Below are 13,623 nucleotides of genomic sequence, written 5' to 3'. Positions count from 1 at the left end.
ATCATAAGAAAGGCGGAGCTAGATGAATCACCAGTTGGAATTAAGATTGCTGGGAGACATATCAACAACCTCAGATATGCAGATGATACCATTTGAATGGCAGAAAGTGAAGAGGAGCTAAAGAGCCTCTTGATGCGGGTGAAGGAGGAGAGCGCAAAAGTTGGCTTGAAACTCAACATTAAGAAAACTAAGATCATGGCATCCGGTCCTCTCACTTCCTGGCAAATAGATGGGGAAGAAATGGAGGAAGTGACAGATTTTATTTTCCTGGGCTCCAAGATCACTGCAGATGGGGACTGCAGCCAAGAAATTAAAAGACACTTGCTCCTAGGGAGGAAAGCTATGGCAAATCTGGACAGCATACTAAAAAGCAGAGACATCACCCTGCCAACAAAAGTGTGTATAGTCAAGGCTATGGTTTTCCCAGTTGCAATGTATGGCTGTGAAAGCTGGACCATATGGAAGACTGAGCACAAAAGGATTGAGGCCTTTGGATTGTGGTGCTGGAGGAGACTCCTACGAGTCCCTTGGGCCGCAAGGCGATCAAACCGGTCAGTCCTAGAGGAGATTAATCTGGACTGCTCTTTAGAAGGCCAGATAGTGAAGATGAAACTCAAATACTTTGGCCACCTAATGAGAAGGAAGGACTCCCTGGAGAAGAGCCTTATGCTGGGAACAATAGATGGCAAAAGAAGAAGGGGACGGCAGAGGATGAGGTGGCTGGATGGAGTCACTGAAGCAGTCGGTGTGAGCTTGAGTGCACTCCAGAAGATGGTGGAGGACAGGAAGGCCTGGAGGAATGTTGTCCATGGGGATGCGATGGACACGACTTCGCGACTAACAACAACAACATCCAGCCACATATAGAACATAACAAACACCCAGTATATGCAACTCTAAATCGTAAATCTATCAGTATCATGGGTGGGTAGATTTTAAATGCAATAAATACACAAACACATGCAGGAGTGCTCATGCACATATATATCTGATTACACAGCTCTTTCTGAATGAGCAGTATGGTTCTGTGTCCTGTAGATGCATGCCAGTCCCTAATAACTGACCAACTGAGGTTCTACTTTTCTTCCTAAACATACTTACATGTGTTAGATTTGCATTTGAAGTAGTTTGATTTCACATTGCCTTCAACAATGCTCTTTTTTAAGAGAGAGAAAACTTTAGTATTGTGTTGTTTCTTACTAAAATCTCCAACTTTACAGTCATCCAAACTGATTCAGATGATGATAAGTGTTGCATAGATGATCAGATGATAAATTTGCAACTCTGGAATTAAGAGAAAAGATAAAGGCGAAGTTTAAGCTATTAAAAAGTCAAGACATTTCCCTCTGCAATGGAAGACAAAGGCCTTTGGCTAAAACAGAAATTATATTTTTGTTCATCTAATCCTGCTTCAGTAAGGTGTTATTTTTCTTCTGCTGCTGCCTAGGAACTCCTGTCTAAATTACAGCAAAAACTGAAATCTTATTTCAAGGGAAATTATAAGCCTCAGTATTTTTTTCTACTCTTTAAAAACACTAAAGTATACTTTAAGGTATACTCTACCACAAGATGTTAAGGTATCTGTGTAGTTTAAACAACCACAACAGTATACTTTAAGGGAAAATGTTTTTCCCTTGCAACCAAAGCTTTAAAATGAACAGGAAGAAAGAAGCACTGTGGGTTGGGCAATATAAAGTTCTTTGTTAACAACCAAGAGAGTGGGGATGAAGTGGGGAAACCATCACAGAATTGAGCTCGAGGTGTCAAAGAGGGTATGGGGTAGAAGCTTCTGTCATAGTTCATCCCCACTCTAGTGAGTAAGCCCATTTCTTGCTCACTGAAGAACTACAGTTCAGATAGACTTGTCTGAGTTGACGAAGAGTGGAATGAGTGTAGCAGGGGAAGACTTTGAAATTTTGAGGTTGCCTACTTAAGTTCCTCAGGCAGAGTGTGAGACTCACCTAGCTTCAGAAGGGGCAGAAGGGTTTTCAAGAGGGGAGGGGGAGCATATGCAGGACACACTACTTCACCCTGTTACCTGCTCTCCCATAAGGTGAAACTTTGGTCATCCCTGGGAAGATGGCAGCTGCAACCGGCAGAAAATCAAGGAGGGCCTGCTTAGTGGGGTATTCTCACCTCAATGAGTTTACTCTGTAAAATTTGAGAAAAGTACACACTTGCTCAACATTTCTTTCATCTTTCCTAGTTAGAGATAATTTTTGTTTAAAAAAACTGTATAAAGCATAGGAAAAAAGGAAATTGGATGAATCTGATAAAATACCTAGCATTTCAGCACTGATAACCTAATTCTGTGCATGTTTACTCAGAATTGCATCTCACTTTCCTGTAATGCTTCCTCTCTACTAAGTCCATTTAGAATTGCAAGCTTGGATTGTCTGAAACACCATCTTTTTCTAAAATAGGCAGAAGAAGAGCGAGATGATATGGAAAGAGTGAAACTGGATAACAAAAGAATTCTCTTCAATCTGTTACCAGCACATGTTGCTCAGCATTTTCTCATGTCTAATCCAAGGAATATGGTAAGGACTTCGTTTGTTTGTTTAAGAATTTGCATTGTCTGCACTTTTATAGCAAAACACTCAAGGTGACAAAGCTCAGATTAAAACTTAGCAAGTAAAACAATATTATAACTTAAAATCACGTTAAAAGATAGTGGAAAAATCAATGAACTAGTTCCCAGCAGGAGTGAAAAGGAATCATATAAAGGTGAAGCCAAAGTCCTACAGAAAGTAAAACAAAAGATTTTTTTCAGAAGATGATAGAAACGCCACAAAGGCAGGATTATACTAATCTCCCAAAGCAGGGGGAAGGCACCTTTCCTAGCAACCATATTTGTGATGGTGGTGGTCCATGTAGAAGGGCCCCTCCTGATGATTTTAGTGGATGGAGAGAATCAGATAGAAGATACTCCTTCAGGTAACACTGATCCTAACCATTCAGGGCTTTAAGGGGGATGGTGAGCATTCTGAATTATGTCCAGAAATGAGCTAACAGCCAAAGCAGTTCACACAATTAAATACTTTAAAAACTGCATTAAAGCTTGGAGTTTTAGCAGCATTGCCAGTATTGTATATCAAGAGTTGTTTCTGGAATAGGAAAAGCTGTATTCAGCTTGGTCTTGAACAAATCACCATTTCTCAGCCATGCCTGCCTCACAATATAAACAGGAATGCACAACAGTACTCATAACTCCTTGGAGAAAGACCAGGAATTGTTGTTGATGGTGGTGGTGGTGATGGTGTCAAATTGTGATGTTGTGAGGATCATAATCACAGATCAAGTAAGGGTTATTGTAGTCCTCACAGCTTCCTTTTTCCTGGGAGAATCCAGTTTATTAATAGTGTAATACTCTGAACTTACTGATCCAAACAAGTCACAGTGCACATGCTTTATTTATATTCATATTGATTTGATCTATGTCTTCCTGCATCCTGACAGCTCTGGGCAATTTACACAAATATTTAAAATTTACATTTTAAATAACAAAGGGAAGCAACAAGGGGTCTCTCCTTTAAAGATGGCTAAGCCTTCTTGTGCTCTCCCTAGAAATTAATTGGGTCTTTTGAGCGTTCTATTTGTATGCTTGAACTGTTTTGAGGCATATTTACAAATGGTCAAAAGAACATTCAAAGGATCCACTTCCTCCACTACATCAAAAGTAAAAGCCCACCCTGGAACCTAGACAGTAGAATGGCTCCCACAAATATAGACGGTGGTGGTGGAGGGGGCTCCTTTCTCATCAAGTGAAAGTGCTGCTAGTGTAGTAACATTGCCAGTGATTGTTTTCTGCTACGGATAATCAGCTGCAGTATAAGCTTTGCGATCCCCAGTAGAAAATGTCAATCCATATTCTGGCAAGGGGAGAAAAGGAGTCTTCTGACTCCAGCTTCTTGGTCCCCACGATGTGATCTTTGCTCCTTGATGGAACATGGTAACAAAGCGAGGTTATGCAAGGAGAACTAGGGTTGTGCACAGTGCGTTGTGCACAGTTGCTCAAATTTTCACAGTATCCCTACTGATGGTGATATTTTGATTAAGTCACAGCTGGAAACTAAAATGGACCCCATGCAAAGTTGTTGCTATTTACATTTCCTAAGGGGTTTAAAGGTCAATGCCAGGCTGCTGACTTGTGAAAACTGTAAGGAATGCAAACCATCAATGCTGGCAGACATGGACCAGCCACCTTTCTAGGCCATATTGTTAGCTTTATCTGCAGTCCTTATAACCTCCCCAGCTCTGTTAAAATGGAGAATTAAATACTAATGCTTCCCTGACATGTTGTTGTCCTTGCTTGAATTGGGCTATAGCCAGATTCTTTCCCATTGAAATCAATGTCAAATGTTACCCAGCACTAAAATCCCATTGATTTAAATGGAAAGTAACTGTGGCTACCTAGTCTGGATCCAACATACTGAGTTTTCTTAGATTCACTAACAGAAAGTGCAATGTGTACATTTCAGGACCTATATTACCAGTCATATTCACAAGTGGGAGTGATGTTTGCTTCCATTCCAAATTTCAACGATTTTTACATTGAACTGGATGGCAATAACATGGGAGTGGAGTGTTTACGTCTGTTAAATGAAATTATTGCAGATTTTGATGAGGTAAGGGCTAAGTCTTTGGTCATTCTATCATTTTAAGAATACCTTTGTAAAGTCATCATGAGTCATCATATACCAATCTATCCTTAAAAATACTCCCATGGTTTACAGATCCTTCCAACTGAGTTAGCATCAGTGGGTTAACCAGGCAGTAAGTTAGATTTTTTCCCTCTCTCTATACAAAGACTGGAATTACTCATCATTAAGCAAGGAATTAGCTATATGGTCCTGGTTTCTGACATAGTAGAACAATTCCCCTAACTGAGGGCTAGTTCTTCTAGCCAAGCCTATTCTGTGATTCCATAATTGACCATATCAGCAAAAGAATCAAGCTAGCTTGTAAACAGCATTTTAGCCTACTGCTATTTTGGATTCTAAATTGTGCTGGATGTTGACTGTGCTCTTGACCCCTGCCCAAAGACTCTCTATCTCTTGCTTCTGATTCATTCATTCCCAGAGCCGCAAAAACATTGATCTGATAATGAATATATCAGGATATATTTGAGATCAAAGGACAGACATTCTCACTGGCGGTGCTAAATTGTTTTCATATTACTACCATTCTGCCTGCTCCATGTTACTTTTTAGAAATAGGTAAGGCAAAGATAGGTAAGATTAACTGTGCAATAATAGTTTTCCACAGTCAGTTTACTAAGCTTTTAAGTCAGTTTACATTCCTTTTGCAAACAATATCAGGCCAAAACAGGATACCTTGAAAATGATCAAGGACCTCATATTGTCCTTAGGAAATTTGACATAGGTATGAGGTAGAAAGAAGAACTGAACAAGAGAAGAGTAGTAAGCATACATATAACTGTTCTTTCTTGTCTAAAATATTATGTAACATTTAACAGTTTTATGTTTTAAAAAGCTTATGGACAAAGAATATTATAAAGACATAGAAAAAATCAAGACAATCGGCAGCACATATATGGCAGCAGTGGGACTTGTACCAACTACAGGCACCAAGGTAATATGTATTCCATATTTACTGTCCTCCCTGGGTGTTTTTATAAATAATGTTACGAATGCCATTAAACTTATAAACTGTAATAAAATACACATTGATTAAAGGTAACACTGGGCCAATATTTCCAGTCCAGATTTCTTCAGCAATTGTGAGAACAGGGCAAGGGGAGAGAAAATGCCTCTGAAAACTAGAGGAGCAACCAAGTTTTCCAACATTTGCATGTGTGCGCCTTGTCTCGGTTAGCTTTACTGAGTTTCCTGGAATGTCAGTGGAAATCACTCTTTCCTCTCATGGGTTCAACAAAGCCTGGTTGGCCCCAAAAGGCTATATGGGGCTGCAGTGCTCTTTTTAACTAGAAACGGGTGGGTGAGATGTGGTGGGGCTATTATTTGTTTAGGGTTGCAGAAATGTGGCACTGTGGGGGAACTTCACTATTTTAATGAGGTAACTAAAGTAAAGCAAACTCATACACCCCCAAAATGTGAATATTTCACCACCCCAAAGCAATCAAAGATCTCCCCCTTCCAGAATGGACATATGGATGCCTCAGAAACATGAGATTTTTCAGCCTGTGTTTGTTAGAATGTCCATTCAGTCTTGGGATAGCTACCTTTAACTTTCTATATCACAGGAATGTAAGAATTGTCTTGCTATGCATTCTGCCTCTAGCCTCAGCCAGCCAGGTCCTATGGGAAGTATAGTTAGGACATGAAGATGACATGAAGATGAAACCTTCTCCTTTTTACCTCTGATACGGATGCACATTGTTTCCATAGATCCCACTCAAAAGTAGAGCAGTAGATACTGAAAAGTAGAGCAGTATGTATCATTTCTGCAAATGCCTTATTTTTTGTATTGTATTTGTGCTAGAAAACTTGGCTGCAGTCTGTGCTAGAATCACTTTCTCTAGAAGCACTGAAATAAAGCTTTTCCTATGGGGTAGATACTGTGTTTAAAGTGAGAGTAAAGTGATTTCTGTAAACATACTGATAAAGATCACTTTTACACTAATGGATTACTTGGAATTAAGTGGAATGATAATGAAGTCTTCTGTAAATGTAGGCAGAGTCCTCAGTGACAGCACCTTGAGTTTCTTTATGGCTCAGGGCAGGGAATTACCACATCTTGAAGACTCATCATAGATAAAACACATGCTCTTGCTGCATGAGAGACTGGAGTGGCATAAACCTCCATTTTCACTTAACATTCCTCAAATTCCTGCACTTTGTCATGTCCCAGAAAGATGGAAAATATCATTCATTGTGTTTCAAACTTTAGGCTGTTTCACACATTTCACAAAAGCAAATTTGGATCAATAAGAGAGCTGCAGTCAATTTCAACTCTCTTATTAATGTACATTCTGTATATCTGAGTGCATACTTCAAAAAACTAATTGTTGGCATGTGCTTAAAAAATGAAGATCCTCTAGGGACCATTTCAGGAGCATTATCAGAAAGAAGATTTTTTTCTGAATTATTCTGAAAGAAGAAAGTGGAAATAAACATGGCTTTGAATCCTCCTTTATTGGGTTATGTTGTGTTCACCAACCTGCAACTGCAAGGCATTCTGTTTTACCATCACTTTTGTCTGTCTCAGGGTACCTCCAGATGAATTTGATGCATAGATTAGATTTATCAAGTAGATCTATGCTAGACCTGTTCCAGTTCAGGAAGCTGCTCCCAGATTCTACTACTAGATCTTCCCTCAGAACTGGACATCTTGTATGGAGGACAGGAGTTGCTGTCAGACATGCTTTAAGGGCAACAGCCTGGACTAATGGCTGATGTTCAGAAAGACTCAGCTCAACCTCTTTCACCTTGAATATTTGATAGGACTCTTCTTGAAGTAGGCCCAACCCTTCACATAGCAGCCAGACAAAGGAAATACATTCATTCTTCTCGTACTGTGATACCATCTGTGATGTACAGGTCAATAGGTATAACTTTCATAGGCTAAATCATACAATCATTGGCACATAGCTAGGTCCGAGAAAAACCCTCTTTTCTAGAAATCAGCATGTGTGCATCCTTGAAATGTAACTGAACTTAACCAGGCACCATTCCAGAAAGAGCCAATTGACTCTTGACAGATAATAGAAGTACAAATAAAGGGTACCAACCCACTCCATCCTCCTCCCCTCCTTCAAAGCATCATCTTTCTACTTTCATATACTGGCAGGAAAGATCATGCCAATGTAACTTTTTTCTTCTGTAACCTATTCAAAGTGTTAACTGTGTTCCATGCAACCCCTTACTGATCAGTGGATAAAAGGGCCAACTGAGGACAGCTTGGGTGCACCATCTGGACTGATTCATTGACAACTGGTTAGTCTCAGGAATACATCTTTTAAAAGAAAACCTTCCCCTGTTGTGCATTTTGGCATACACGCACCAGGACATGGACCATTTGGTCAACATCTGGGTCTAGTGAAAGCCTTTACCAAGGCATCTTAAGCCTCCTAAAAATTCCTTTTCCCTGCTACATTTGAGGATGTGAGGTTTCTGAATTACTAGGACATGTTTTTGGAATGGCACTGATAATAATGAAGCTATGATTCTTCCAGATTTTTATTTCCACAATTTGTGTTGTAAGTAATTGAGGAATGAATCAGGGAGCAAGGAAGCCATTCATTACATTATGCCATGTTGTCTGTGTGGGGTGGGTGGGTCATACAAAATGGAGGAAAATAAGAGAAGGGAAGAGTGATTTCACCTCAGAGGACACACATGCTCTGAACCCAATTTCCACCTGCAGGAAAGGTAGCTCTCCCTTTCCAGATCCCAGCTGGCTTCTATTTTGTAGAGGCACTTGAGGAATAGTTGATTTGCAATTGTGGAAGAAGGCTGAACTGAGGACAAAAGCAGATGAAATAGAATATGGTTCATGAACTGTTTAAGTATTGATCTCATTCAGTGAAGACAAGAAACACAATTCTAGTAATGTGACATCTAAACTAGCTATTATAAGCTTCCATTTAGAATTTTAAGATTTGATCATTAGAAACTTTCCATGTTCCTTTTAAATGATGCAGATGCCATATATAGAGAGGAAGGGGGAATATATAACGTATGAATAATGTTTCATTAGTAAAATAATTGTTGACAAATTCCTACTCTGAATGAATGCTACAGTTTGTATCTCTGTCTTCTTGGGCAAACAAGTAAGGGAGGGGTTGTTCTGCTGTGTCTGGGATAAATGCTCTTTGAACTACAATCCAATAAACAACTTACTATTGGGTAACTCTGGCCAAATAACTTTTCAAAAACTACATTTGTCCTGTCTGGGAATTTTATATTTGCAAGCAGAAGAGGCTATCCAAATATAACTCAGTAGTGGCAGTACTTCCTCAGATGTTTTAGTAGCCGTCATTTTAAAATATTCTTGCAAATTTTTCATGGATACTCACTGATGTTGTAAGAACAAAGATTCCATCTCTTTTACGTGATGCCCTATTTTCAAACACTCTTTCACCAGGCCTCCCCATCCTCCTGAAAGTAGATTCACAGGCAAGCACATTTGGAATGCTCTGTACAGTAATTCTGGTAGTCACATCTCAAAAAACCATAGCATAGATCTGGAAAAGGTGCAGAAAAGGGAGGCCAAAATTATCAGAGGATTAGAGTACTTTCCCTACAAAGAAATGCTGATGTGTTTACAGCTCATTAGTTTCATGCTGGGAAGGGATGACAAAGAGAATGCTAGAAGCTTATAAAATCACAAATAACATGGAAAGAGTTGATAGAATTTCCTCCCTTCTCTCATACCTGAACTTTAATTCAGCATAGATTCAGGAGAGACAAAAATAGTACTTTTCCACACAATGCATATTTAGTTTATGATTTCACTCCTCAAGACTGGTCATAGGTGGAAATTCATGGACCTTATATCTATCAGTGGCTAGAAGGAGCTTCCATTTTTAGAGGAAATATGCCACTGAATACAAGGTACTGGGGAGCATTAGTATATGAGAGGTCTGATGCCCTCTGTTCTTGCATGTGGGTTTTCCAGAGTCATCTGGCTATTAACTATTAGAAACAGGGTGTTGGGCAAGGCTAATCTTATGCTATCTGTACAAGCTTGCTCAGTCCTCTTGAACCTTCTGGAGGGATCCTGTTCTGAGTGCCTGTACACCCCCTTCAAATACAACAGCTGGGATGGTTAATAGTATGGCTTTGTAAAATGAGGCCTGCTGGATCAGACCAACGGTCCATCTAGTTCACCATCCTCCTTCGCACAGTAGTGAAATGGATGACTTTGAGAAGCCCACAGGCAGGGCATAAAGAGAGTAGTAATAATCTTTTCTTGTCATCACCCCTCCCCCAGCTATTTAGTAGCTTGCTGCCTCTGAACATGGAAGCTGTATTTAGCTGTCATGACTAATAATTAATGAAAGGCCAATCCTCCATGTCTTTTTCTAAAACCTTTTAAAAGACATACCTGTAGCCAGCCTCTGCAGGGATCCTGGTCCACCACCAAAAAAAAGCCTTCTAACCTTCTGTAAGTATTCAGTTGTGGGTTATTTTTACATATAGGTGGGTTCTTCAAATATTTTTAAAGCTTAATATTAACTGTGTTTAGCATTTATCTCAATTTTTAAATGTTTAACTTAATATTTTAGTGTGTTGGTAGTCATCTTGCATTCTGTTGAAAGAAAAATAGGATGGATGGATAGATGGATAACATAAAATATTATTTTTTAAATGTAGGCAAAGAAATCAATTTATTCCCATCTCAGTACACTGGCTGATTTTGCAATAGAAATGTTTGATGTTCTTGACGAAATCAACTATCAGTCTTACAATGACTTTGTTCTTCGGGTTGGTAAGTCACATTTTCAAGAATTAGTTCTATATGGTTAGCATTGCCAAGGTTGCTGCCACCATTCCTGATACAGCTTTATAAATAGACAAGAGTGTGTGGCTTAACTATGATAAAATAGTCAAGAGTTTTGGGCACCATTTAAACAAATTTTAACTATATGTCTAGCAAACTATTGCTAATTTAATTGCAATCAAAGTATGTAGAAACAAGGGAGGCAGATTAGAACAAAATGGCTATTGCAATAATTCAGATTCCAGATTTCCTCACATTGCTGGGACAAGAATTCAGAGCTAGGAGGAAGCCTAAAAGCAGAAAAAAGGGGGCACCCTCTATATTCTACCTTGTGCTCACAGGTAGAAGTAATGCAGACAGAAGGACAGAACAAACACAACACAGGATCTAGATAGAAACAGGCTACCTCCATGGAGACAACATACGGCATTCTGACAAAAACATTGTTTCTCGCAACCCATGTGGTATCAGAATGCATGGCCCAGCTTGCCAGCTGTATCATTTTAAGAAGGTAAGAGATATTTTGCCATTTCTGTGACTGTCATCCATCCACTTAGGGGAATAGTAATGATGCTGTCACCTAAGACGGCCTTGTCTGTGTTTATATCCTCAAGCCCCTTAAGAGGAATTCTCTCTGTATGAGGAACAAGAAGCCCACGTCCGATTCCTCTCAAGGATTTTGCTTAATGTTGTACTACTAATTATAGGATGCTTAAGACAGTTGTGAAAAAAGGTAGTAAAAAGTGCATGTTGTGCATGCAGTAGGTCTCAGGTTCAATCCAGTATCTCCAGGTAGTACTAAGAAAGACTCTTCTCTTAAACCCAGGAAAGCTGCTGCCATTCAGTATTGACATTACTGGGCTGGATGGGCCAGTGGCATAAGACAGTTCCATATGTTTCTGAGAGAGCAGGCATATGCACTGAATAAGGTAGGCATTTGTAAGGTAAAAGCCCCAGAATCACAATAGCAAATTATTGAAGAGAATATTCCTTCTCAACCCTTCTGGCTGATGGTTATCTCAGGGAGCATAGGAGCCTGCAACAATAGCTTGTCAACCTGGATGCTACAGAGAAGGTTGGCACAGTTGGGTAGGCCAAAATGCAGTATCTTGAGGGCCGATGGAGAGCTTGCCTTTATATCCCTAACATGCACTCCAGAGGGAAGAAATTCTCTCTCGGGCATATCTGATTGAACTCATTCCCTTCCCTCTCAACCACTTTCTGATATACTTCAAGAGGAGAGGAGAGGCCAGCTTGCACTGCATTAGGTAGCCACCTCTTGTTACAGTGGCTAGACATGAAGCATGCCCCTCGTCCTAAACCTATTCCTTTAACACAGATCCAAAAGAGGATCCAAAAGAGGAGGCAGGATACTGATTTTTTTAGTTACTAGGTGATGAACAGGCACTAGTCATGCCTGTTATTCAGAGATCATTTGCTTTGGCAGTGTGTTACCAGAATGTCACAAAGGATGTCTGCAAGATACCTTTTTCATTTGTGTTAGAAAGGCAACGTATCACATCCTCCTGAATCCTCTCCTTTACCTATATGTTCATCATAGGAATGCTATGTTGGTGAAAGCTCCACTGGTCATTCTCCGATGTCAGTATTTTAGTGTTGAAAGTAACCATTTCAGTGAGGTGGAAATTGCCATTCCCTCCAAAAAAAAAAGTAATTTAGATTATATATTCACCTTACTTGAATCAGTTTTGTTCCCTCCCTTGCTACAGCCACTCTGTTGTATTAGTCACATGAACATTCCCAGCCAGCAAGGGATAACTAACATGGCAAACAGAGCAACATCACAAAACAATATAGTTAGTGGGATTTAGCTCTCTGATGATGTCTTTGAAGGCAACTGAGAATCAGAATAAATGTATGTATGTATTTATGTCAAAGAATGTTGAAAAAGGAAAAGCATCTGTGGGAACTGTTGAACATGTTTTCAAAAAGCTGAATAATTTCATTTCAGCACTACTAAAGATAAATAGCTTTGATTTCTTTTCACCCTTTCTTGTGTACAGTGAAAGGCTGTCAAAAGTAATGATATAATTGTGTGGTTATTTTCATACATTGTCAATTCAATCAATTTTTGCTATGTTGTTGCAGATCTGCTGAAAATGGATTGAGGGTGGCATAAGTGGTGTGACATGTATTTATTAGCTCTCATATGTTCAAATAATCATACGGGATTCACAGAGAGCAGTTGTCAAAATGATTGTTTGGTTGTATGAATGTCAGCTTTCATGTCCAGAAATGTAATATATCAAGGGATGTGTCTGTCCCAAAATCTGCTCTTGACAGTATGGCTCTGACCAAGTCCTGGAAGATCTGAAGTAATTGCAAAAGAAGTACCTCTGAGTATGTCCCATTTGCTTTGCCCTCACCACCAAGGAGCCATTGTCTGCTCCATATTAACTTATGATTAAAAGTAGCAGCTGTTTCAGAGCAGTTAGAACTTCTCAATTTGGTACTACTAGAAGCAAGAAAGTGGTTCGGAAACCAGGATCTTTATCGCATTCAGATATGAAATGTCCATATTCAAATTCCTGCTTCAGTGAAGTAACTTATTAGGTGGTCTGCCCTAATGAAGGTGTTGTTGTAAGGATTAGAAAAAGCAAAAATGGGGTCAGGGGAGCAGGTTGACACATCACATCAGCTCACTCTGGCTATAAACAAAGGTGGATTGGTTGCTACAAGAACAACCTATGATTCCCAAAGCAAACAATCAGACACTTTGTGGGTTGTTCTTTCTTCTTTTTCCTTAGTGCTCTAGCTCGGTCCACAGATTAGCACCAGTCTGCCAGCATTTTCTGGCAGTCTGTGAAAGAGCCACTGCCGTGCACATGCACAACAGCAGCATCTGGCTTGCCAGGACCAACACAGGGCTAGCTGTGCTCTCGCTGCTGATCCCCCATCTCTTCCTTGATCGAGGAGGCTGGGGAGGGGAGAGGCAGCTCAGTGGGAGCCAAGTCAGGAGGAGCTGTGCCGCCCCTGCCTTTTCCTTTCTCTGCTGTGTTTTCTACCAGGAAGAGGAATGCAGAGGAGAGATTGTGCTGAGAGAGTTTTCTCAGCCAGTCTGTGCTGTTGTGTATGGAGGTTTGAGTGGGTGGAGTTTGCTGTATTTTATTATTTAACATTATGAATATTATTGCATTAAGTAACTTCATTTAATTTTGTATTGTTCTGCTGTTG

The 13,623-nt window shown here is 39.8% G+C and overlaps 1 protein-coding gene across 4 annotated transcripts in view; it reads left to right on the top strand.

Moving 5' to 3' along the window:
- Positions 1-13,623, top strand: part of ADCY1 (adenylate cyclase 1) — a 280,351-nt gene that overhangs the window by 231,193 nt on the left and 35,535 nt on the right. For 2 of the 4 annotated variants that reach the window (XR_006416963.1, XM_044453723.1), the window contains exons 15-18: positions 2,424-2,540; positions 4,482-4,628; positions 5,497-5,595; positions 10,302-10,416. Coding sequence is in view for 1 of the 4 variants with exons in the window: in XM_044453723.1 (XP_044309658.1) it covers positions 2,424-2,540; positions 4,482-4,628; positions 5,497-5,595; positions 10,302-10,416 (478 nt within the window). In the remaining 3 variants the exon portion in view is untranslated. Of the gene's footprint in view, positions 1-2,423; positions 2,541-4,481; positions 4,629-5,479; positions 5,596-10,301; positions 10,417-10,769; positions 10,940-13,623 lie in introns of those variants that run through there. The other 2 variants (XR_006416966.1, XR_006416967.1) reach the window with 2 other exon arrangements.

Source organism: Varanus komodoensis, unplaced genomic scaffold (genome assembly GCF_004798865.1).
Source record: "Varanus komodoensis strain SLA01 unplaced genomic scaffold, ASM479886v1 scaffold10, whole genome shotgun sequence".
In the NCBI taxonomy this organism is placed as follows: domain Eukaryota; kingdom Metazoa; phylum Chordata; class Lepidosauria; order Squamata; family Varanidae; genus Varanus; species Varanus komodoensis.
This window is presented reverse-complemented; position numbering and strand designations above follow the sequence as displayed.